This window comes from Mya arenaria, chromosome 3, assembly GCF_026914265.1.
Source record: "Mya arenaria isolate MELC-2E11 chromosome 3, ASM2691426v1".
Classification (NCBI taxonomy): Eukaryota; Metazoa; Mollusca; class Bivalvia; order Myida; family Myidae; genus Mya; species Mya arenaria.
The window spans coordinates 1,396,403-1,422,141 of NC_069124.1; the positions used below are offsets into that span (position 1 = coordinate 1,396,403).

The following is a 25,739-nucleotide window of genomic DNA, read 5'->3' on the forward strand; positions in this document are numbered from 1 at the left end:
ATATGAGGCAGTTATTGCCCATTAGGGGGTGGGGGTAGGGAGGGGGGTCTTGATAAACATCTATTTTCATCTTTCATAATTATGATTAATGCGTGACTTCTCACATGATTTCATATCGCACACCTTAGTCAGTTTGGACAAACACGCTGATCTATTGAAAAAATGTATGGAGAGATAAATTATGAGGTCGCTTTTCAAAGACATGCATGGACCAAGCGGCCAATTGCCCCCCCCCCCCCGCACACACACAAATACACCCAGGGGAAATTTAGAAGGTTATGGTTTTCCGAAAGCTTAAGCAAAACAACACAAAATGAGATATATGTACGCTCTGAGGGAGGGGGCATAAGTGAGTAACGGGCATTTAAACTATGTTACCATAAGTAGTTTTTTTTATAGTTTTATCTCTATTATTTCCTCCATGTTTAATGATCGTTTATGATATAAGAAGTTGATAAATCATCGTTCTTAAGTTTTGTGATGGTTTTCTAATAATTTAAACCGCAAAAATTGGTGTAAATTACGTTACTTTAAAAGTGTAACATAAAAAAACTTTTTTACATAAATAATATGTTACACAGAGTGCTAAAAAAAATAAAGTCATGTCATTTTGCTTGAAAAAAGAGATATGCCGCATTTTAGATACGTATTGGACGATTTCATCAATAACCTTTAACTTTCATATGATCGTACACGAACGTGTGTTGTTTACGTTAATTAGAGTTATATTTTGCACAATAAATGATTAATACCATTTACAAAATCAAACACTTTAGTAATACACACTTTATATACTGGTTTCTAATTTGAACCTGTGATATAACCTACGTTACTATGATTTTGCAACTTAGACAAAAGTTTTGAATGTTACAAATTATTGTAGCAAATGAGTTTGATCAAAATGAATTGCAATTAATTAAATGATAAAACACAATAATGTAAAAATATGTATTTGTTCAATAGAAATTGTAAAATGGGGTATAAAAGAGATATATTAAATCCATACCAAATACAGCGTGAAACACATTAAAATGCAGTTTACAAACATATTGATAGATTGGGTTTGTATTCAAAAGAGTTTACGCTTGAGCTTCTGAACACTATCTGGCTTAGATTCGTTTATTGATAAACTAATATAATTGGTAATGGAAAACGTTATTCATCGGTCTCAAGTAACCTTCTTATGAAATTCTGTAAGCATTACATACAATTCAATGACAATGTTTAACTGCCTTACATTTACGAAATAGACTTAGCATGGATCATTCGTAACTCGGCATACATATTGAATACAATACAAAGGCTCATTGATTTGGTATTTTAATTAGTTATTTGTCGAACCTCACGGTGCACGTATGCCTCGTATTATTTTCAAAAATTGACGGTCTTTTTTTTAGTATGAAATCTATAGTTTCGAAAACGGAACTGCACAATATTAAAGGCACTGTCAGGTCGAGAAGATATCAGTTCCTGCTCTTAGTCTTTCTAGCGCGGATATGAGTACTCAGATTAAGGCTGATCAGAACTGGTCTTACCGGGAAAACTCTGTGCGAGAATTCTCGAAGGAGTACGGCTGTCAAGTGACCTGGAACCAACACGTAGATCTTGGGCCGAAGGAGGGCCAGCGACCACTGGTGAGCGGTCTACTTACAAGTAGTGGTTTCATTTATGATATCTTGATACGTTTGCACAAACGATCTTTTCGATAAATTTAATTATAAGAAGTATGCAAGCTATTATTATAACGACTATGACGAAAGTTGACCACCTGGAGAGCAGTTCCAACTATCAAATTTTGACTTTTATTTCAACAGTGCAGCTTCCGCTTAAGACCAATATAAATTAATTGCTAGATTTTCATCCATATTGTTTTTTAAAGAGGGGCAGGAGGTAACCTCTTATCTTTTTATGTTTCTTAGATGACTGTTTCACTGTTGAATATCACTGGCACCGGATTTTCGAACTGAAGTTTTTTTTTTTTTTTTTAAACCCTAATTCTAAACTAAAAATTACTATGCAAGAAATGTGAAAGATTTTTTTTTCATAAATATGCATTTTGTACTATCTATATATTTTAACAAAATATATACGATACAAAGGGCATATTTATGAAAAATTCCGGTGTCGTGTTGAATACGTGCGTAGTCATACATACGGAACCATATACCGCATACATGTATTTCTAGACGAACCGCGAACACCATCGTAACAATTCTCCTTTTTTACATGTAAATGTTTACATCAATAACGGCTTGTATGAATAAAAGCCATTCCTATACAGTACCGCATCGATACGCAAAAACAGTCAATAACATTTAAGGGGCGACGTTAGAAAAAAGGTAGCGGGGGATGAAAATCTAGCAATTATTTTAAGTCGCCTAATACGGAAAATCAAACGTGCTGAGCGAATGTTTACTTTTCGTGAAGACATCCCAATACATGATAACGTAAATAATGTTTAAAATCATTTCTTTGTTCATCCATCTGAGAATGTGCCAATGGAACAATTCTGGATTAAGTATAAGATCGTAACGTTTAACATTTTGAAAAAAATATACAATTTATACAATAATGATGCAAACATTGTCCCGATCAGTATATATAAAGTTAGCATTTATATATGTGTAAAATACAATGATAATATTTAATTCAGAATTGAACTTGAGGTAACTTGAAGTTTTGGCTGCGGTTGACGAATTTAATGCTTTAAGATAGTTTATCTTTTTAGTCTAACACATTAACAAGTGCAGCACTTAATTGATTTGCCGATGCCATGGTGAGCATGATATAGAGCATGATAGAGCCCACGGGAGTTTAAAATGTCAAGTTTAGAGGGCCAACAAGTGCGCAGTTGATCACAACCTGGTTATCATTGATTTCATGTGTAACTTGTTTGTATGCCGAAGCTCACTGTGCACGTCTTCATTATTTTTTTGCAAAGCTAGCATTACTTAGATGGAAGGATGTCGTTTCGAAAACGAAACTACAAAATATTAAACCCATGGCTTCAACCATTAATATAGCGTTATTCAAATATTTAGTAGGTTAATTGACTAAAACAGAAGTTTTTTTACACAAGATTTACAAGCCTGTATGACAAGTGGATAACCTTACACCACTGGCATTGGATTTCAAACTTCTTTTTTCAATAATTTCAGTTTAAAAATCTGGTTTCAGTATATTTAACTGACATAAGATTAAATAATTCTTTGACATAACTATTGTAAAATCCCTTTAATGGAAAACATAAATCATATGTCTCAAGCAACCTTGTAATGGAAGTGTGTATACGAACTGTACACATTTAGTGACAAGGACAAATTATTTTTCATACATGTACGAAATTGCTAGTTAAATTTTATGGATTGTTCGTAACTTGGCATTTAACTTTCGGATCAATTTGCTTTTGCTTAGAGACCACCTCATCATTTAGCAGACAATGCCAGCATTACTAATATTATTTGGAGGATATTGGACCATGTTACAATACTGATTGAACTCACGATAGCTTACGAATTTAGTGGGTTTATCACATCCAAGTTAACATAATTGATATGGTAGTTTTTATGTGTTTATTTATCGAAATAATCAGCTCAATATGCACGTATGCTTCGTATTTTTTGTACAGATAGGTCCTCTTTTTAGTATGAAAAAATATTATTACGAAGACGAAAATACATTGCATAAAAGTCATTGTCAAGCCAAGCAGACATCATTTCGTGCTGTTAGCAGCTCTAGCGCGGATATAAGGAGGCTGACCGGAAGCGGTCTAGCCGGAAAATCTCAGTGTGGGAGTTCTCGGTGAAGTATGGATGTCATGTGACCTGGGACCTGCGTGCTGACCTGGGGCCAAGAGATGGCCATCCATCACTGGTGAGCGGTCTACAAACATGTAGTGGTTTTATGCAAGTATTTTTGACATTTTGGAACAAATTTTCATTTCGGGAAATTTGATGAAATATGCATGCAATTATAATCAATATTCTTTAGAATAAAGTCACTAAGTTCTACTGCTCAATACTTCGCGATCTACTTGCAGCGTTATCAAATGTAAAGCATATTGACATTGTAAACCGTCCATATACATCCGAGCTTGTTTTCGATGGATAATGGCCGAGGAGTTTAGACTGATTCTTTGTTCTTTCACCGATACTTCCGTTTAAATCGCTTATAAAGCTTTGCCTTTGTAATTGTTTGCGTAATTGTTGGCCATTTTTATTTACGTGAAAATAATCGCCTCATGTGCTGTTATTATCCCACGATTTGAAACGATTATCATTTTTGTGGGAACAAATTTCTATATATAGAAACATATGTATTGTAGTTATATAAACCCCTGCTATCTCTTTTTAGCGGTTTGCGAATGCGTTCTGACTAGAATAGACACATTTCGCACCAGGTCACAGACTACTAATAAATGCATTCCTTATATATTTTCAATTTGCACGCAAAAACTCGATTTCATGTGCTTTACACCATATATGGGGAGAAAGTTCCACACGTGTTCTTAATGTGATGGTATTACCATGATTTGATTCACTGTCATGTGTCTATTAAAAGAAATAAGGCATGTAACAATTTGTTAGCACTTCCGAATTGATACAATTTGTCCACCAACACAACTGGGTAGCCGAAATAAGCAAACTAAGTAGTGATATCATGGCTGACAAACATTAAATGATACGTTTAGTGTATTTCAAGTAAACAGTTTATCAAAGTGTTAAATTCAGGAAATTAATGTAAATTTCATCATTCGATTGTATTGGCATTTTAAATTAAGTTTAATATTAGTCAACGGTTCATAGTTGTTAGTATGTACTAAATACTAAATAAATGGTTTGGTACGACGCTTACTTCAACCTACTTAATGGGCCAGCCACTGTTTATCTCCTTTGCTTCACCTGATATAATACAATTATTGTTAACTGTTGATTTACTGGATAGAATGTATTGGAAAACTTGAGAAATAATGCCTTCTCATTGGACAAGATGAAGTGTTGACCACTGCGCTTTTATATTGGCCCCTTTACAAAGGTTAAAGTAATATGAATAAAACAGCACAGAAATAAAGTTAAATATCATACGCGTGTTCTTAAGTGGTTATTGTTTGTTTTGAGGTATTTATAGGTTAAACGTTCAAGCCTATCGAATAATTGTCACATAACCTTAAATTACACGAAAACGAATATATTTGTTGAAATAAGGTTTGTTACCTGACAGGGCACGATATGTTTTTCCAATACCGCCGAAATATGAGCGCGTAAAAACTGAAGCAATGCCATGTTAGACAGTTTTTAAACGTTTCCTCCTTTATTGCGTTTGTAATTATGTCATTATTTTGCAAGGATAAAACATACACCCTTTTCAATCTTTTGGTATGTTAAAGGTGACCAACGTCATTTTAAAAACAGTCAGACATAAGCGACGTCCAAGAATGAAGTATCACATGTGTAAAAATTCAAATCGAAATTTGTCAAATTCTACCCACGAAGCGGTGTTTGTTGTTTAATTGTATTTGTTAGAAAGTGCATACAGTTTATGATAAAAACTGGTGTAGTATTCTAATCTGAAAACACAACTGCGGTTTATTTTCAAGATGAGTTTCATTATTTTCGTTTAATTGTGCAATTTTCCTTTAACTTTAGCATTGAAAATGTTACCAAATGTACAGTATAAGAAGTCTATCCACAATATTGTACTTAGATATGTTTATAGAAGCCTTTGTGCTTGGTTGCCTTGACGACTGCGCTCAGCAAATTGTAAGAAAAAATGTGTTCAAATAACCGCTTTTCTCAATCAGTATTCTTTCGAAAATATGCATGTATTTGTTTTGGCAAAATGTTCTAGACTATTTAACCAAAATTGGTTGATGCTATCTTGATGCTGGCATTGCGAATACGAACTATATATTTATTTATTTATTCATATTTTAAAAAAGAAGCAAATTTTCAATGCGCATAGCGTTTCAGAGCGCGGATGACGAACAGGAAATATGGTGGCGGTACCATATCCTCCAATTCACACTCCAACAGATCGGATGTTCCTTGACCATTGACCGCTCCCGGGAGCCACGTATCACCGGATGTGAGGAGAAAGTGGATGTGGCCGTGCTTGCTCCGCCAGAAGACTGCATTGGACTTTTGTTAGAAGGTAAAAAAGAGGGTTGGTTTTCAACAGTTCTTTGTAGGTTTGTAAAAATAAACTTGAACGTTTCTTTAATGATCGGACTAAAATTTAAGGGAATGAAGAACTTTCATTTTCTACACATATCGAAGTATATTTTCGAAGTCTTTATTGAGGTGTATTGAAAAAGAGAGTTTATTTGGGCCAGTTTTTTAATGACACGCACGCTTTCAATCAATACGTTTACTTTATTTGCTTCACTTCTAAACAAATCCTGCGTACGTGAGGTACGCTGTTTACATTGGCATTTACATGTCCAAACAAATCCTGCGTACGTGAGGTACGCTGTTTACATTGGCATTTGAATGTCCAAACAAATCCTGCGTACGTGATGTACACTGTTCACATTGGCACTTGCATGTCCAAACAAATCCTGTGTACGTGATGTACACTGTTCACATTGGCACTTGCATGACGCCAACAAATCCTGCGTACGTGAGGTACACTGTTCACATTCGCACTTGAATGACGCCAACAAATCCTGTGTACGTGATGTACACTGTTTACATTGGCATTTGCATGTCCAAACAAATCCTGCGTACGTGATGTACTCTGTTTACATTGGCATTTGCATGTTAAAACAAATCCTGCGTACGTGAGGTACACTGTTCACATTGACACTTGCATGACGCCAACTAGTGCTGTATGCACCTTTAGTCATGAACCATACATTAAAGCTTAACCATTTTTAGGGAATATGTCTGTCATTTTCTTTAGTTCACTTTACTTTAATCTAGTGCTTTAGCATATTCACCCCTCGCAAAAATATTCTTTTCCGTTTTGTGAATGCTAGTTATTGGCAAAATACATGAACAGATAGATATTCGATTAAAAATGTATCTATTAAATATAGCAACTTAAACTTGTTTATGCAAATTTGTTTATGTTTTTTTGCGGGCTACAGACTTTAATACCTCAAATCGAAATAAGATATCGTCAGATCTACTTATTGGCAGGACATGTTAAAAGTACTAATGCGCCGCGGTTACAATATGGGACGTATAGTGTTACGCGGTTTTAAATACATGTAGTGCTAATTAAATACCAATTAATTTAAAAGCGTTAATAACATTGCAAAGTAATTTGCGAATTTGAAAACGAGTCTCTGAAATAAATCTTGTTGAGAAACAATTATAGGTGATTACACAGAAAATGGAAATAGTTAACTTTACACTAGCAATAAACTTGCGAAATGAAAGTAATGGTCATATATCCTAGTCATATAGGTTTATCATTTATTGTTATGAAACTAGCTTATGGTAATAATAAATCATCAATTTGCATGACCTATTCTTAGTTCATGACGAGCACTTAACTTGGGGCCACCCAAATTATTTTGAATTCGATGTTCATTGCCTGTGAACAGAATTGCAGAAATGAAAATCAGACTGTCGTGCCTACAGCCCTTCAACGCATTCATTGTTGTACTGTAATTCGACTAAACCTGCCTCTTCAGGTGCCCGCCAAGTCTCCGACGCCTTCCATCTGGTGTTATCAGCCTCTTGGCTGTCGACGGCGCCCACAGACACTGGAAGTGAAGAGGTGTTCCTCCACAAAGCCGTCACGTTTGGACGGAACGGATCCACGTACCTCGATGTCTTTCAGCCACCAAGACGCGTCACTTACTTCCTGCAGAGCTGCCGAGGCGATTTCCTGGATGTAGCGCAACTGAGTGATGTTAGCATATACTTAAATGAAAGTGTTATACAGATTAATCCAAGGTGGTGCTAGGCCCGCTTGCATAAACAATCATTTTGAATTGATTAATGTACTGCACGTATGTGTTCACCCAATTATAGTGTATGTGTATCTACATTTTGATAAAGAAAAGCACCATCTCAGTGTGGACGCCTGTTCCATCTCCATGAGGTGAAAATTCGATTAAATGTTACTTTAAGGCGACCGCTGCGACTAGACATGAAGGCATACACTGCTTCCTATAGCTTATCATGCAAAGTTGTGATATGTTGTCAAACGTGTAGATAATATAACAAAACGTCACTTCTCAGGGCCGCCTGGACTGTCCGCGGAACAACACGGCACAACCGGTAGGTGACGACAGGGCGGCGGCACACGTGTTCCTCGAGAACGCCGCCGTAGACTTCCCATCAGCCCTCATGTTTACCTTCCGCTCGGATGAGCACTCGAGGTAATATACGTTTTACTAACTGTTAACATTCAGAAAAGGCCTGTGCTGTACATACATGTAGAATAGAAAATTGACAAAGGTAAAACAACTCAAAATCTCATGCCACACAGATCATACTTTGTTGAGTATCTACGTTGTATATAATTCGAGTGCTGAAACGGCTTTGTAGTTTAACGTGATACTAAAATGTAGTTTTAATCCTAGAACTGTTGAAGGTTAGAAGTGTTTGAAATTCAGCTTTACGGACCCGCGGTTTTCCGTGCGCCACCTTACGAAGCCCGTGGATAAGGAAGTCGTGCGGAAGGATGTTGAGGACTACTTTCAGAAACCCTCGCTGCAAACTGTGGATAAGGTGTCATGCGACATTCACTTACATTATTTTCTGAACTTATAAATAATTATGTTCTTGTAGAATCGTTTGAGACGAATATTTCTTTGGTACATTACAAAACACACAATACTTTCATGACGTAAATATCGCAGTGCAGGCAGCAGTCATCATTTTTTTAGAATTAGTCGCAAAAGCTTCTTTATCTCTATGCGATGTTTTTCCAGATCGTAATCCACCCTGTCCATCAGACAGGCCTGGGACCTCAAGAAACGGCGGATATTGGGCGCCTCGTGCAAACAGTCCTTGATGTGCTTGAGAAAACGGCCGACAACGACCACATCATCCTCGAGCCATTCGTGCAATGTCTCAGGCCCTTCCAAAGAAGTGAGTAGTTCACGAAGTTGTCTTTTGTTTCCTTTTTACTTGTCATCAATGAGACTATTATTTCCTTGCGACTCGTCATGTTTCTATAATTATGTAAACTTTACACGTCGTTTCAATTTCTATCAGTAACTTAACTAATAACCTCTGTTTTGGGACACCTAATGTTACTGTTCCTAGTTGCGGTGCACCAATTTATCCTGTAGAGGGCGCGAGAAGGACGACGGAACTATCTTCCAAATTTCCCACCGACAGGCGGTCTGCTTCCTCGGCTGTACTTACAACTTATTAACACCCTTTCTTTGAGTATTCCATCGTTTGTCACTTCCAATTTACGTCTATTACATATACTTCCGCAGAGGGTGAGGTAGATGCCGGCGATAACCTGCTCCAGTGGTCCGCCGACGACACAGTTCGCTTTCTTGTCAAGTCGCTTGTCTGTCGAGACTTCAACAACAAACCAGTCACATCGTCGGTAAAATCGTTCAAAATGTGATATAATCTTAGTAATCTACAAACGTTATTAAGATCATAGTGAACATTGCTATCGCTTTTGCTCGCTGTTTCAATTAGTCCACTGAAGTGTCTAAAATGTCCACCAACTGTTGTATTAAATCCCTGCGTCTTCTAGGTCGTATGTCTTGTCGCCAAACTGAACAGCACGGACGTGTGCTCCCTCGACAAGACGCTGTGTCTATTCGATGATCAAACGTCGGCGCTGCAGTCGCTCGGCAGCACGTTGCGGGAGTTTAACGTAGCCAACCAAAAGCTCAGAGACTTTCTTGAGACGGATATCCGACGGAAGGGCGAGGCGGTCCTGCAGGCCATCATCGACAGCGAGACCGCATCGCAAGCTGATCCGCGTTCACTTTTACAGACGGATTTCATTGGTGACTGACATTGTTTTATGCAGGATTTAAAAGGTTGTGACAAGACACTTGAATGAACGCAATCGAAGATATTTACGTTCCAAATGGTTCTATATTTATTTCTTTATTATTATAAAACTGATATAGAATTGCTAAAAGCCTTCGATAATTTTCAGTCTTATCATTAATATTTATGGATTTTAATTAGAACAACTATTTTAACAATTACAGGCATCGACTTCGTCATCGCATACAAGAATGGAGACCTGTGTCCAACAGCTGTGAAGGTCACTACACATCCCGAGTTCGCCGCCTTTCAACGCTTTGAGCTTACCAACATGGCATTTCCCAACCTCAACATCTGCTTGGAGGCGGCGTCCAGCGACCCGAGGCAGCAGCGTGCATTCCAGCCGCTCGTAGCTACCATGGTCATGCGCTCCCAGGATTATGTGCTCCGTGGGAAGAGGATTCTTGTTATTGCTGCTGGGTGGATTACCAAAAAAGACCTCTGGCCGCCTGCATTTGCCGCCGGAATTAAGGTTTATTTTAGTTTATGTTCTTTGAAACACAAGCTCTTACATTTTTCAAACTAGAACTAACTGTTTTTTGCTTGATGACATTGTAATACCCCTTATGCATCAAAAAGCAATTTTTGGTGCTAGAAACAATTTTATTACCGTTTAATTTAACATAGACGAGTTGTCTTAGTTTCATAACAATCAAAAATATATTGCTAAAGATTTGTAAATGCCCTGTGCATCCATTGTTAGGTAGTTGCGGTGGACAGCAACCCCGACCATTTTATCAAGAATGACGTCGAGCGTTTCATCCATTATGATTTTGAAGACCGGAAGCGTGAGACCGAACATGCGACGAACATTGTGCGTCTGGTTAACCAGAGTGAAGACAAGATAGATGGATGCTTTACTTTCTGGGAGCCTAGCGTTGAGCTTCATGCCATGATCTGCGAACAACTCAACTTAAAAGGCAGGGGCATCAGCGATATATACTTTGTTAAAAAACAAAAAGTTTAAAATTTGTAAGAAATTTACTTAAATGCTGAGTTTTGTACTGTGTAAACTGGACCATCAGCTCCCTTAAACAATCGGGGATGCTTGTGAGTAAAATAAAACAAAACATTTGCCATGAATTTCAAATACATAAATTCTTTGTCATCGTTATAACCAGGAAACAGTGTGAGTGCTGCACAAAACGCCAAGGAGAAGTCCCGCACTCAAAACGCTCTGTACACGTTGCGTACACGTTCCGTGCTCGTGCAGAACGTTCGTGATTACGTCACTCCAGCTTACCTCATCAAATCTCCTGATGATCTTGAGGAAGCCTGCCAGAAGTAAGAAAACATCTGATTGTCTTACTTTGAATACTATAAAATGTGCTTTATATAGCCAAACCCGTATTATTGCATATTGATAACAACTTTTGACAACAACAGTTTGATATTGAGAAATGGATCGAAACCCCGAAACAAGAGGTTTATTTTACCTTTTCCAGGGTAAAATTTCCGGCAATGCTAAAGACGGAGACGGGTGCGGCGTCCCTGGGCTGCACGGAGGTGCGGACTGTCGAGGACCTCCGGAAGGCCTTCACCCGAGTCACCGACACCGTCAAGGAGCACCCTATCATCGGTACTAGTTTGCTCATTTGATGAAACTCTGGTTAATACTGTATAACACTAATGTCAGCTCTGTACAGATCTAGTCTGAATAATTTATACGTACATGGTAATCAAGCCACAGAAATGACAATTTTCTCTTTTCTTAGCGTTCGGGTTCGGTGAGATGGTGAATGTGGAAGAGTTTCACGTGGGGTCTAAGCACGTGGTCGACCTGGCCATCTTCAATAAGTCTCTCGTGGCAGCATTCGTTTCGGACTGCGGTTTAGTCAACCCTCCGTCATTTACAGGTATGACAGCTTTCGTTTTGTTTTGTTTTTGTTTTGAAGTACAGAAAAACTGCGACCGCTCGAGGACGCCGGGGACCGAGCCAAAACCTCAAGGGAACCGATGTTTCGAACGACCCGGATTTCAATTTTCTAGTGTTTTATATCTTTCAGTGTATTTTAAGATTGAAGTCGTCGTTTCTAAGACACCGATTATGTGCTGCGATGTGAAAATCGCTCATATGTTCAAAGGCTTTCGTATACTAAATGTACACTAAATGTAAAAAGAAATATCAATAAATGAATAAATAGAAAAGTTTATTTTTTACAAAATTGTCATGTTGCAAAGTAAAGTGACAAGAAGGAATTCTTTTTAGATATTCAGATGTCGGATCGATATGGTAGTGTTTATCTATAGTTTATTACTCATTTACATTTCTCACAATTAACTTCTCTTCATTAACTTCTCATAATTATCTTCTCAAATGCCCTTATCAACTGCTATTGGTCATGCGTAAACAGTGATAAACGGTTTTTCACACCTTATCAAATTGCCTGTCAACTGTCGTTGCAAGTTTTACAATGTACTAACACTTTTTGCCCAAAGGGGACCGCATGCCTTCATTTTTGGACACGATTCTGTTTTAATTGTCATTGCAACGAAAATGAATCAAACTATTTGAACTGTATATACATTTATTCATTCTGTTTCAGGGACTGCGGCACTAATGCCGTCGGCACTTCCGGGAGACAAGCAGGCCCAGGTCATCATGGCTGCCTTTCAATGTTGCGTCGGCATTGGTAACAGTGACATGCACAAATAAATGAAAAGAAAAATGAACAGAACAAATAATAATAAAAGAACAAATACACTTCCACAATGTGAAGATAACTTAAACAAACACGATTTCTATTCAAATTAGTAGAACGGCTATAAGCTGTAGTTGTTGATTGTACATGCTAAGTTTAAAGGCGGATCCATGATTTGGCTTTAGAGGTGATCTGTGCGCAACATTAAAATTCGCCACCCGTAAACAGCCCCTCCCTGCCTCCCAAAAGCCATCCATTAAGACCACATTCCTCCTCCCTAAACCGCTTGTGCACATGTACATTTCGAAAATGGTAATCGATTACAGATATCTTGAAGTATCATTTTCAATATAGGCCTGACTGAAGGGATGTTCAACGCGGACATCATCATGACGTCATCGGGTCCGAAACTGGTCGAGATCAATGCGCGGATGGGCGGCTACTGCCTCCGCCACTGGATTCGACGGCTCTACCATCAGGACATCCTGCTGATGGCGTACAAGATATGTGTGGGCATCCGTCCGTACGTTCCGCAAACCGCTACCACCGAGTACATTATCAGCGTCTATCTGTCGCCCACACACCACAAAGAATTGTTTAAGGACCCGGACAAGAAGGCCCAGATGCAAGGTATGAAACAATCTGGACACATATTTAGACAATGTGAAAGTAGTAATCAGACAACCACATGGACCGTCATAGCGTGTATGTGTCTGTGACGATTTATATCCAATACTAATACATTAGAGCTATGTACTCAAAATGATAATAATCTGTATCTGAGTTATTAAACAGTGTTACACCATCGTTAGACTAATATCTGTTTTCCTCTTTGATACAATTGGAGAGTCACTTATTAGTAATACTTATTCCGAATTACTGCCATTTTTGCCATTTTACCAAAAAAAAATAAAGAAGCTATGTGCTTTGTAATAATAGCATTGTAGTTATCCAATCATTTGTTTTTCAAATACATCAGTATATATATATATTCATTGATGTTTGCACGTAAAAAAGCATCGTCAGAAATTCCTGATACACTACTAAGCTACACTCCGTTGTGTGTCGTGGGCGATTCGTCTACGAACATCCCGTAACCATGCATAGAGGCAATTTCATTGGTTCCACAAGGAACCTATGCGGAAATATACACAGACACTTAAACTAAGGTTTTCCCCTAAACAAATTATTACGGCGAAATCTCGAATTGAACTCAGTTCGCCAGATCACTAATCATTTGAAACAGCCACTTAGACCATTCGCCTACGGAGACAGCTGACAATACAGGGTTATTGGAGTGTACTTAATTAACATTCGATTTCATTGTTAGAAGAGTTGTCTCCCCTGCCTCAAGTATATTCATATAAACGAAATGTGTCAGTAAATCTTCCCCATGGTATATATAGCGTAAGTGTAACGAAGGAAAGTACCGTGATTGCCGACAATGATTAATTCCTCCCATCTCTCAACATCTATTCACAGCCCTCCATGACAGCGGGAAGATCAGCCTTTCCGTTTTTGACCCCGACCTTGAGGACGTCTGGGGCGACTTCGAAATCCCGTGCGCCAACGTGGCCGTGACCGCGCCGTCAGTCCAGGAGGGGAAGGAGCGCCTCATAACCGTGTGCCGCGAACTGGGTATTGAAAAGCCGCAGTACCGCGTCTCACAGTTCATCAAGTACTTCTGACCATGACGGGAGTGTTATGGACACTTTGACTTGATATATATATATGATATGTTGAATAAAATTTCGCTGTTTTAAATTCATGACAACTTGCATTCTTCTCATGAAAAGTTTTTTTAATCATTTTTTTTACAAACACATAATGTCATTAACCTGTTATAAAGAGCAACTGATTATATCAATATTATTTGTATTTTGGGTATTTTTGCACGGCTTACTCCATTTTTGCATAAATCTATGCCCAATGAACATTTTCATAGATATTGTGTTGTTGTTTTTTTGATGTTATTGTCTGTGAGGCCATTTTTAATGATTATTCGTTATTTATTTCTTGTACGTTATTTTTGATATTTTATCGATAAACCATGTCTACAAATGTTCATACCTTTCTATAACAATAATAATATTCCAATCATTCTATAAATTAACATGACTGTATACTTTTAACAGCGTTCCTATAAATAAACCAAGATTGTACGAGTTGTCCAATTTTTCAAGGTTTGCTCGCAAACTTGGGAGGACACAAGAAGAAGAAAGCAGAAAGATAAAAAAATATTATCTTCAAAGTGAATGAACAACAAGCAGCTACCTTTTATTGTATAAAACTAATTTTCGTTTTGGTTTGGTTAAAGTTATCCAATTCTTTTTCGTTGGTCAATAGTTGTCCGATAATAAGTATTAACCAATCAAGTCATCTAATAGGAATACTTGCTCAAAGAAAACATGTGGACAACATAAAGATATATACAATTTGCTGCAGAAAACTCAAAACGAGATATTACCATTTGTCCCCAAAACCTTACTTTTGTTGAAGTTATTTTGTGTTTGCCAATAGTTGTTTTATCGTTACTTGTGTAAAAAAAACATTCAGTTATACTTCTTTTATTGGTTTTAATTTGTTGTTGTTTTTGTCATCCATGTTTCACTATGAAAGTACTCGATTTGCAATGAAATATTTCTTGGACCTTTTAAATTACCCGCATGCAGACATTACATATAATTTCCATTTTATCAGCATACAAATTTTAATTATTGTATTGAAAGGAATGTGTCAAAGATCTCTCAAAACTAAACACTGGTAGAATCCAAAATAAGTGATATTGAAACTAAATTTTCAAATGTTGACAAGAGGCTGATAGACTTCGAGAATATCCGAGTTTTCGATAGCATTGAATGCGATCAATTAAAAGAAAAAGTTAGTGATCTTGAAAATAATTTGAAAGGGGATAGATCGAAAAAAGCTGAATTTGGTAAATCGCTAGAAAATCTCAGAAAAGCAAATGAATCTCTTAAAAATGACATCATTGATATAAAGTCTCATTCAATGAGAGATAATCTCTTATTTTTCAACTTCTATGAAGAGATAACCCTCGAAGAAAGTAGTAAAGAACACTGCGTGAAAAATATTCTCTTTCTGTGAAAATAACATTGAACTTGCGGATGTCCGTACTAACTTCAAGATAGATCGCGCCCACCGTATTGGACGCTATATTGACACCTTTAAACGTCATATCGTGGGCAAATTTAATTATTTTAGGAAAAAAGGTCAGTAAAGGAGAAGGTTGTCGAAAAGCTGAAAAACTCTTAATTTCGTGTTGGCGACCAGTTCCCTCAATAAGTTCAAGAACGCCGCAAAATCCTGATACCGTACCTAGGTCAAGCTAGGAACCAGAATAAACGATCCTCGCTTGTGGCTGACAAACTTTATATTAACGACAGAGTGTTCACGGCGAATCTCCGCCGCCCGGACCTGTATCCGAACTTCCACCGAATGGTCGCGCTGGTGAGAGTCGCATACGTGATTGTGCACAGCGGAGATTCGGCAACCAAGGCAGCCCCGCTTCTAGTAATAGCACACGGGACCTGATCGACTGGACCGTCCGACGCGAGACGCCGTTTCCCGTGACAGCTAGGATTTGGCGGAGAAGCAACTTAATTTTTTAAAAATATTCTCATTGTTGTTGAGAAATAAGATAAATAAGTGGTGTGAAAGTAATAATAAATTAAATAATGTTCAATTTGGCTTTCGCGACAGCTGCAGTACGGTGGATTGTGTATTTATTTTGCACACTATTATTCAAAAAGTGTTATTACAGAATCGTAAATTATACTGTGGAATTATTGACTATGGAAAGGCTTTTGACACCGTTATAATAGTTCGACTTCCCTGTACATAACGTAACTTTGACCTTGGACAATTACATAAATGATATTAAAGACAATGTACATTTTGATAATCTGACCAATAGTTATATTCATAAACTGTCGTTGTATATGTTACTGTTTGCAGACGACATCGCACTGTTCAACACTGATCCCATTAGTCTTCAAGCTCAGCTTGATACCATGCAGAGATATACATGCAAATGGGGTCTTAAAATTAATGTTGGTAAAACCAAAATATGTATCTTTGAAAAACGTAAATCATTTTATGTGAACTGTCGACACTCAACCTATTGAAATTTTCGATAGCTTTTGTTGCTTAGGTATTAAGTATAACTAGACTGAAAGTTTAGTAAATGCTGTTAAGTCACTGATAGAGCAAGCTTTAAAAGCATACACTCATCTTATATCAATACTCGGTAGGGTAAAGCTTGATGTTATGACAAAGTTGTCATTGTTTGACTCCATGATTCCTCTAATCCTTATGTATGATAATAATAATAATAATAATAATAATAATAATAATAATAATAATAATAATAATAATAACTTTATTTAAAGAAGGTAACACATTAAGACATAGGCATTATATTATAAACAAACATAACACACGACTTATTTACAATGTGGCCTTCTGAAACACGCACACACACATAAATGCTTAGAATGAAAACGCAAGCATAAATTTATGTTATTTCAAAAGGGTACGTATTAAAATGTTATACGAAAACATAAAGAAACATGAATATAATACAATAATTATAACATCAATGCCGAACAATACATCAATTTGTACCTAAAGGTTAACAAATCGTATCATTAAAATTTATTAACTGAGTAAGTACGACAGTCACACATGTTTTTAACACCTTACTCGAGATATATATAATGTAAAAACAATAGTCATGGAATTATGCGTACAATTCTTACAACGGTTTTTGCAATTGATGATGTAAAAAAACTTCTTGCAGCAGGCTTTAAATGTCTTTTCCGCGTTCGATTTACGTATTCTTTCTGGTAAAGAGTTCCAAACTGTCCCGCTGTAGCATGCAAACGAGTGTTTCTTGTATTGAGTTTTATGTCGAATGTGGGCAATGTCTTGTCGCGTAGAAGATCGTAATCCATATCTTGTATTGTTTGATAACTTTATAATGTCTCTTATATAACTCAGTGTAAGATTGTTAATAGATTTATATACCATAACAGCCGTTTGATATTTGCAACGTTATTCAAATTGAAGTCATTCTAATTGTTTAAATAATTCATGCGATGGCGTTCTAACAGGCTTAAAGAGAATAATTTTAGCAGCTCTTTTTTGAAGCATGGTTATTCGTTTCGTATGCGTTTGCTTGCTTTTCCCCCAAACACTACAACAATAGTCAAACATAGGAAGTATATACGATTTATAAAACAAATGTCTCATTTGATCGGTTAAAAAGGAATTAAGTCTTTTTAAAAGAGCTATCTTTGCAGTTACTTTCTTGCAGACAAAGTCAACTTGCAGGTTCCATGACAATGATGAATCAATAACAATTCCAAGCAATTTCTTCGAAGTTACATTTTCAATAAGTACATTGTCTACGAATAATTTGAGTGCACATGCATTTCTTAACTTTGCATTTGAACCCAGCAACATGCAATTCGTTTTCAATGGATGTATTGCCATGTTGTTTATTTTGCACCACTCCGATATTATATCTAAATTTATTTGCAACGTACGTTCAATTTCCTGCGTATTTGAACTTTTTGCATATAGTGTAGTATCATCAGCATATAAGTCAATCAAGGAATTTTCTATTTCAAAGGTAATGTCATTAATATATATAAGAAAAAGAATAGGTCCAAGAATGGATCCTTGAGGAACTCCAGACCTTATACATCTTCGTGAAGATTGGAAACCCCCAAATTTTACAATTTGGTGTCTATCTTTCAATTACGAAGTTATCAGTTGAACGGTATTATCACTGAAATTGTATAATTTTAATTTATGTAAAAGTATTTGGTGATCTACTAGATCAAAAGCCTTTTGTAAATCAAGGAAGAGAGCACCTACATAGTTTCCATTGTCAATTCCATCAATCCAATCATCAATTATTCTTATCAACGCTGTGTGACAAGAATGATTTTCTCGAAACCCAGATTGAAATTCATGTATGATATTCGTATTTTTTAAAAATGTTTTGATTTGATCTGCCATGTGCCGTTCAAACACCTTTGACAGTGTTGGAAGGATAGAAATTGGTCTATAAATGTTTGGATCATTGCGACCAGAAGATTTATATATAGGCAAAACCTTAGCCTCTTTAAATGAGTCTGGGAATATTCCTAGCCGTATGCTATTATTTATAATGGACGTTAGTGGTATGACAATACAATCGCCACATTGTTTTAGGATATTAGGCCCTATTCCATCTAATCCTATAGCTTTCGCCGTATTAAGCTTATCAATATACATTTTTACCTCTAATGGGGTGATGTAAGATATATCAAAGTACTGACCCTTTAGCAAACTATTTAATTTAGTACCAAGTTTTGAAAAATGTGTTTCATCGAACACTGATTTACTGATACAATCGGATATGTCAGTAAAATGCTTATTGAACACGTCTTATATTTGTGCATCGCCAACAACATTTATTCCGTTTGAATGAAGGTATTGTGGTAATATTATACTATTATTGTTTGTAGTGTCATTATTATTATCATTCAATTCTCTGAGGTTCTTCCATAACACCCTAGAATCTTTACAGTTTTTAACAGCTTTATTGTAATAATCTTTCTTGGTTTGCCGTACTAATCGAGTAACTGTATTTCTTGAAAGTCTATATTCCGACCAATGTTGACGCTTTTTGAATCGATTTCTTTCTTTTATAGCAAACCTTATTTCGTCAGTAAACCAGGCTGGTTGTGTTTCAAATTTTATTCGTTTTTCTTTCAGTGGCGCATGGTGCGACAACACCTCATTCAGTCGCTTATATAAAACTTCCATGGCTTCATTAGGGTCTTGAATTTGTTCAACCTCATTTATATTTACCTTGTTAAGATCAATGCAGAAGGACATTTCATTAAAGTTTCTGAACGACCTATATTTTAATGTATGATGTTGATGCGTGTTTTCTGAAATCTTTTATAAACGGGCAGCTCTAGTGAAACAGGAAAGTGGTCACTTATACTTAAATTTGATACGAATGCTTCACATACTCGATCCACTGAGTTCGTATATACATCATCTATAATAGAAGATGTTTTCTCTAATACTCTTGTAGGAACATCTATAAGCTGATTTAATCCGTATTTCATAATACAATCCTGCCATGCAGTAATTTTAAATGTCTTACATTCGGCATTATAATTTATATTAATGTCTCCGACGATATGATACTCTAAATTTAAGTCCTCAACATTCTTTAACTGATTATTGAACATATTAATCCATTCTGACTTACTATCAGGTGGTCGATAAATGAAACACATTAAAAATGGTTTGGTATTGCAAAAAGATACTTCAATCCACATTGCTTCAATGTGTTCAGACTCAAGTTCTTTTCTGCGAATAAATGGTATATTTTCTCTAATGTACACCAATATCCCACCGCCCTTTTTAGTTTTTCTATCTTTACGTTCAAAAATATAACCAGGAACGTTTATTATTTTGTCTGATATTCTGTCAGTCAAAAATGTTTCACTGAACCCAAAAATATCAAAAGTTTTGCGCGATGACATCAAATAATATTTGATTTCATCAAACTTTGGCAAGAAATGTTGGATATTCAAGCACGCAACGTGTAAACCTTTGCAACGAAAAGGAAAGGTTTGCCCGTGCTCATATCGTTGTTCCGCAAGTCCATAGCCAGTCCTTCCGGTCAACTCGTTCCTTCCGGTTCGCTGTCGCTCTGGCTGCACATATCTACCGCTTCCGGTGAGCAAATCTCTCCCAGTGTCATTTCGGCCAGGATGTTGATACCCGGGAGAGTGATTCATTCCACTATCCTGTCGCGCCGGATGTTCGTACCCGGAACTTCCGGTGAAATTATTCCTTTCGTAGTCTTGTCGCGCCGGAAGTTCTGGCCCGGAGATTCCGGTGGGGTGATACCTTCCCGTCAGCTGTCGCGCCGAATATTCTCGGTAGGCGCTTCCGGTACAGTGATTCCTTTCGATGTTCTGTTGCGGATGTCTCTGATAAGGATGTCGCATAGGATAAGAATAACCATCTCTTCCGGTTATCTCGTTTCTTCCGGTCTCAGGTCGTTCATTACTAGACCATCTGGTGTACCGATTCTTTTTGGTAAACTGTCCTACCGGATGTGTAATGTTAGCGTTTGCGGTGAAGTGGCCAGTTTGTTTTTCGTGCCGCAAATTTTGGTAACTGCTCCTTTCGGCAATGTTGTCACCTTCCATTGACGGTGTTGGAGAATCCCTCGTGTCTGCAATATTTACACGGCGATTAATACATTGAAATATCCTTGTTTCACCTTGGTCATTAATGTGGATACCATCACTATGGAAGAGATGTTGGACCACGTTGCCATTTCGGTAGACGAAGGAGCTTCATATATCCAATACCTCAGCACCGGTCTCTGCACACACACGCTGAACCAATTCGTTTATTGGAGATACATTTGCATCCCGTCGTGGACACACAGTGCAAACATAAACTTTACATTCACACTGGCGCAAATGTTCAACGGTTTTCTTGAGATCTCCATAGATTTTATCCAGTGGAGCCCTGGCAGCAGCATCATTCCCGCCGGCGTAGATTATAATAGTGCGCCACTATTCATTGCTTGAAACATTTAACTTAGAGCAAATGTGTGATAACTTCTTGCCTGGATTTACATCAAGTTCAACTTTTGGATGCAGACGCCGAAATTTCATACATTTGAGGATTGAATCGCCAATCACCAGTGTTTTTGTTTTGTGCTCCATCGGTCTCACATCGTTTTCAAAAGCTGTTTTCTGTGATATTATTTTTGTAGAAACTGGTTTTCTCTGCGATTTTAATGTTTGATTTAGTTGTTTCACTGCGTCGGATATCGCTTGCAATTTCTTAGCATTGGATTCGTTCATTTTTTCACAAGACGATTTCAACTGCATAGTACTCGATTCTACATCTTCAAGGTGACGGTCAGTAAAATCAGAGTTTTTTTTTATTTTGTCTTTTGACGCTGAACATTTCATCCCGTAGTTGAGCAAATCTCTCTTCTGTCTGGGTAATAAGATATTCCAAATTAGTTTCTAAACGACTGACAGATTCTTGTAGACCTTTGAGTAAAGCAATGGTTTCCGAGATGGGATGTTGGAAATCTATAGCATCGACTTCGTTTGTACTTGTTGTTAGCGAATTTTCTACGCGGCATTCTGTATCAGTATGCATTCTTAACTGAACTTCACTGTCGCAGTCAATTAAAGTGACTGTTTCTTCTTCAGACTGAATAACAAGGTTCGATGGGTGCAGCAACTCCTTTAACGATAAATTAATATCTTGCACCGTTACGCCCCTTTCAGCTAAATTATTTTCGATAGAAGAAACTATTTCCGGCAGATGATCTTCGTGGAACCACTCGACTTTTTTCCGTTGACAAGACATGAACAGGCCGTATGATACATATTTAAGGTATAATGTCCCTTACCATTGTTGACCTTAAATTTAGTCTCGACAATCCGCTGTTTTTTATCATGAATTTGCGTCTTCAAGCTCTGGCCTTGCATTTCTCCCGAGCTGTAAAATTGTTCAGCGGCAGCCTTAAACACTTCGTATGTTCCTGTGTTGAACCGGAACATAGTTCCTCCTCCAGTGTTTTCAACAGTAACAGTGTCTCTATCACATGCGCTGTACTTTTTCTTAAGCGTTTTCTGTTTATTTAACTGATATAACCGTTTCTCCATAAGGGCGACGCCGGTTTCCGGAACAATTTCAGTCACCGTTAAATCCATGTTTCACGGAATATCGCGAAAATACTTATATCAATACACTAGAAATTTAAACGTGCATCTTAATTTTTACATCTTTCATTCTGTTTTAACACTGTAACGTTATATATGATTTTAATCTATTATATTCCAGGCGTTGTCCAAAGTTGTTTACTTACGCCGGACGTGACGTCATCATAATGTATGGATGTAAGGTTTGGGGAGATTATAATATGAAAGAGGTTGGCAAACTTCTTCTGTAAAACAGTAAACATATTCTGGGCGTTCGTACCCGAACATCTAATGCAGCAATTCTTGGTGAGCTTGGTCGTTTTCCGTTGTCTTTACTATTAGAAAAACTAGAGCACTTAATTTCCTGTGCAAGGTAAAAAAATCCCCAACCTCGCTTATAAATCACATGTTTAATGAACAATTGAATGATGCGACTTTTCTGTATAGCAATGCCAAAGATGACTGGTATAAATCTGTTAAGAATTTATCAGACGCTCATGGATTTACCTTTTTTTTTCAATATCAATAATACTGATAAATCTTGCCTTGTTTCCTTAAGGCTACGTCCCTATTATCAATTTGTACAACACTGGTCTGAAACTATTAATTCGCAACCCAAGTTAAACTATTTTAAACAATTTAAGACAGGTTTTATATTCGAGAAATATCTTGAAATTAATATGAATGATAAATATAGACTTGCATTATCTAGACAACCATTGTGTTCACTCTCTCTGGAAATCGAGGTTGAAATGTGTACTAATATAACACGTATACATCGTGTATGCAAACTATGTAATACTGATATGGTAAAATCTGAATACCACTTTTTACTATACAGTCTTTTTTACTTTGACATATGTTTACGATATAATATTTCAAGATTGTGAAATCCACTGAATAAATTTGTATAATATAATGTCATCAAAGAATAATATCACTTAAAGATGTTTGGCTCAATTTATATATACACTGCTATTGTTAATGTGTTCTGTCTCCGTTGATGCAGTTGCTTCTTAGTTTAATACCTTCAAGTATACTTTTGTTTTAGGTCAAATTGTTTTATGTTTTGATAAAACCTTTAATTTTATGTGCATCTCATTAATTATATATTTATGTTACTGTTCCGGGCCAAAGGCTTTTGTATTGCCGATATTGCCAGTAAAACTTGAAACTTGAAACTAGATTTTCCCCAAACGTATGCTGTTTGACAAGTTGTAACTTCATTATCAATGTAATAAAGTTTATGCATTCTTTTTTATTCCTGGTCTTCCTGTTTTGATATTTGGAAAGTATGCTGTATGTTTTCATTGTTATCAGTATGAATTGCTTTTGATTTAAGAATTGAACCATTAACACATGTTGATACAATTTCGGTTAGCTCAGATTTAAAGGACGGGATTTGTTCCATTATTTCATCAACATTTTGTTATTGTAATTGTAGTTTGAAATCGAGCTTTGCGACGATTTTTTTTAAAGTTTTGATAAATATGTTATCGTATCGTTTCTTATTTTTCCTTGTAATAGGTCACATAATGTTACAGGGTTTGCGTCTTTATTTGTTTTCACAATAAATGATATTCAATTATTTCTTTGTAATCAGACATGAACAGTAAGCTTTTGTTAAATTTAAAGTATGATCAGTTTTGAAACATTTGCGTATAAAACAATCAGTTATAAGATTCTGAATGTAATCAGTTATTGAGAAATAACCTAATCGACAATGTATGCTTGGTTTTGTGTTAAATTGCCATTTAAATAGTTTTTTGTCAGAGTGTTTTATACGCCATATCCTAATTTAAGTATAGGTTGCATTTATTATATTTATGAAAGCCTGACATCGATTATGTCTGTTTTGGTTGCCGTTCTTCTTATATAATTTGACATCAATAGTAGTGTTGAAATCGACATTATCGTTATTATGTATATGTCTTCAATACTTTAAATTGGTTTTATATTGTCTATGTTAGGCTCGTATATATAAAGAATGGCATACTCTTTACAGTTCATTGGGAGTTTAGTAGATAATTTTCTTCCTGATTTGCTTTGATATGTTTTAATTTCCCTAAAAGTATATTTGGATTTAAAAGAACTTTTCACCTCCACTGTTTATCGAGACACCATTATAACAGAGACCATGTAATTCTTTACCGAATGATTATGTATTTATTATGAATATTTACTTCTTGATAAAGATAGCATCGATTTTTGTTCTGTTTACCATTGTAATATTTGCATCCTTTTTGCTTTATTACCTAATCCTCTTACGTTATTAGTACATATTGCGTTATATTGAGTTGAGTAATAACAAGACAAATTGTGTTACAAAGCATCTAAGACGCCGCGAATGGTCTAGAAACATGACTAAAATGAAGCAGTTGCAGTTTACCAGCAAACCAACTTTGTGGTACCTGGATACAAGCATTCTAAATTATTCAACGAAGTCGAATGTTCAACTCAAGGTCACCACGACCTCTAACTTTCACCAACTTAGTTAAAAAAGATAGGGTGTTGGTCATGTTTGAAGGACCTCTACCAAGTTCGATGTCTTTAGGCCTACGCTTCCTTTAATTATTGATAGGATACTGTGTATTTTCAGCTTACGGTGACAACGACCTTGACATTTGACCCTCTAACCTCGAAAGTAATAGGTTTCATCTACTGATCATACCACCCTACCTACAGCGTTTAAGGTCCCTGGGGAATCTTCAAATATTTATTAGAAACCGATTTCAGCTATAGGTCACCACCAACTTGACCTTTAACCCACTGACCTCAAAACGAAAAAGGTTCATCTGCTGGTCATGGAAAATCATACTACAAAGATTGAGGTCACTGGGCAAAAGCTTTCTTCAGATATTGAATATATACCAATTTTCAACAGAATGTTAGCACGACCTTGACATTTGGCCCACTGACCTCAAAATAAATAAAGAGCATATCATTGTCATGGCCAGCCTACTTTAAGTTTAAGGTCTCTGGCCTTAGCGTTATTCATGTTTTTATCGGAAACCGATTTTTAGCAGAAGGTAAACTTAAGGTCACCATGACATTGACCTTTGGAGCATAAAAACCCCAGGTGCTGTTATACTAACAATTATAAACCTAAGGTTTAATGTTTTGAGGTATAAGTTGAGTGAAACACACGCTTTGTATAAATAAATGTATTTTATTCTACAATTCCATAAACATGCAAAAGGGGATAAAAAAGAGGCGCGTGATAGTAGAAGATTTCACAATATATACTAACATAATTTTCCTTTTTTTTTTCAAAACGGAACGAATGGGTATACAAGTATCATTAATTAATCACGATAAAAACCTGATGGTGCTTAGTCTGTGCCCAA

General features: G+C 36.5%; 1 protein-coding gene across 1 annotated transcript; it reads left to right on the forward strand.

Moving 5' to 3' along the window:
* The first annotated feature begins 1,341 nt into the window (after positions 1-1,341).
* LOC128227126 (carnosine synthase 1-like) lies at positions 1,342-14,784 on the forward strand. Its single transcript, XM_052937351.1, has 16 exons — positions 1,342-1,634; positions 5,970-6,150; positions 7,640-7,860; positions 8,193-8,332; positions 8,570-8,684; positions 8,888-9,047; positions 9,404-9,519; positions 9,676-9,934; positions 10,145-10,452; positions 10,684-10,900; positions 11,102-11,264; positions 11,426-11,559; positions 11,696-11,836; positions 12,527-12,613; positions 12,977-13,252; positions 14,105-14,784. Exons 1-16 carry the CDS (start codon positions 1,497-1,499, stop codon positions 14,308-14,310), a joined length of 2,862 nt encoding a protein of 953 aa, XP_052793311.1. The 5' UTR covers positions 1,342-1,496; the 3' UTR covers positions 14,311-14,784.
* The last annotated feature ends 10,955 nt before the right edge of the window (positions 14,785-25,739 follow it).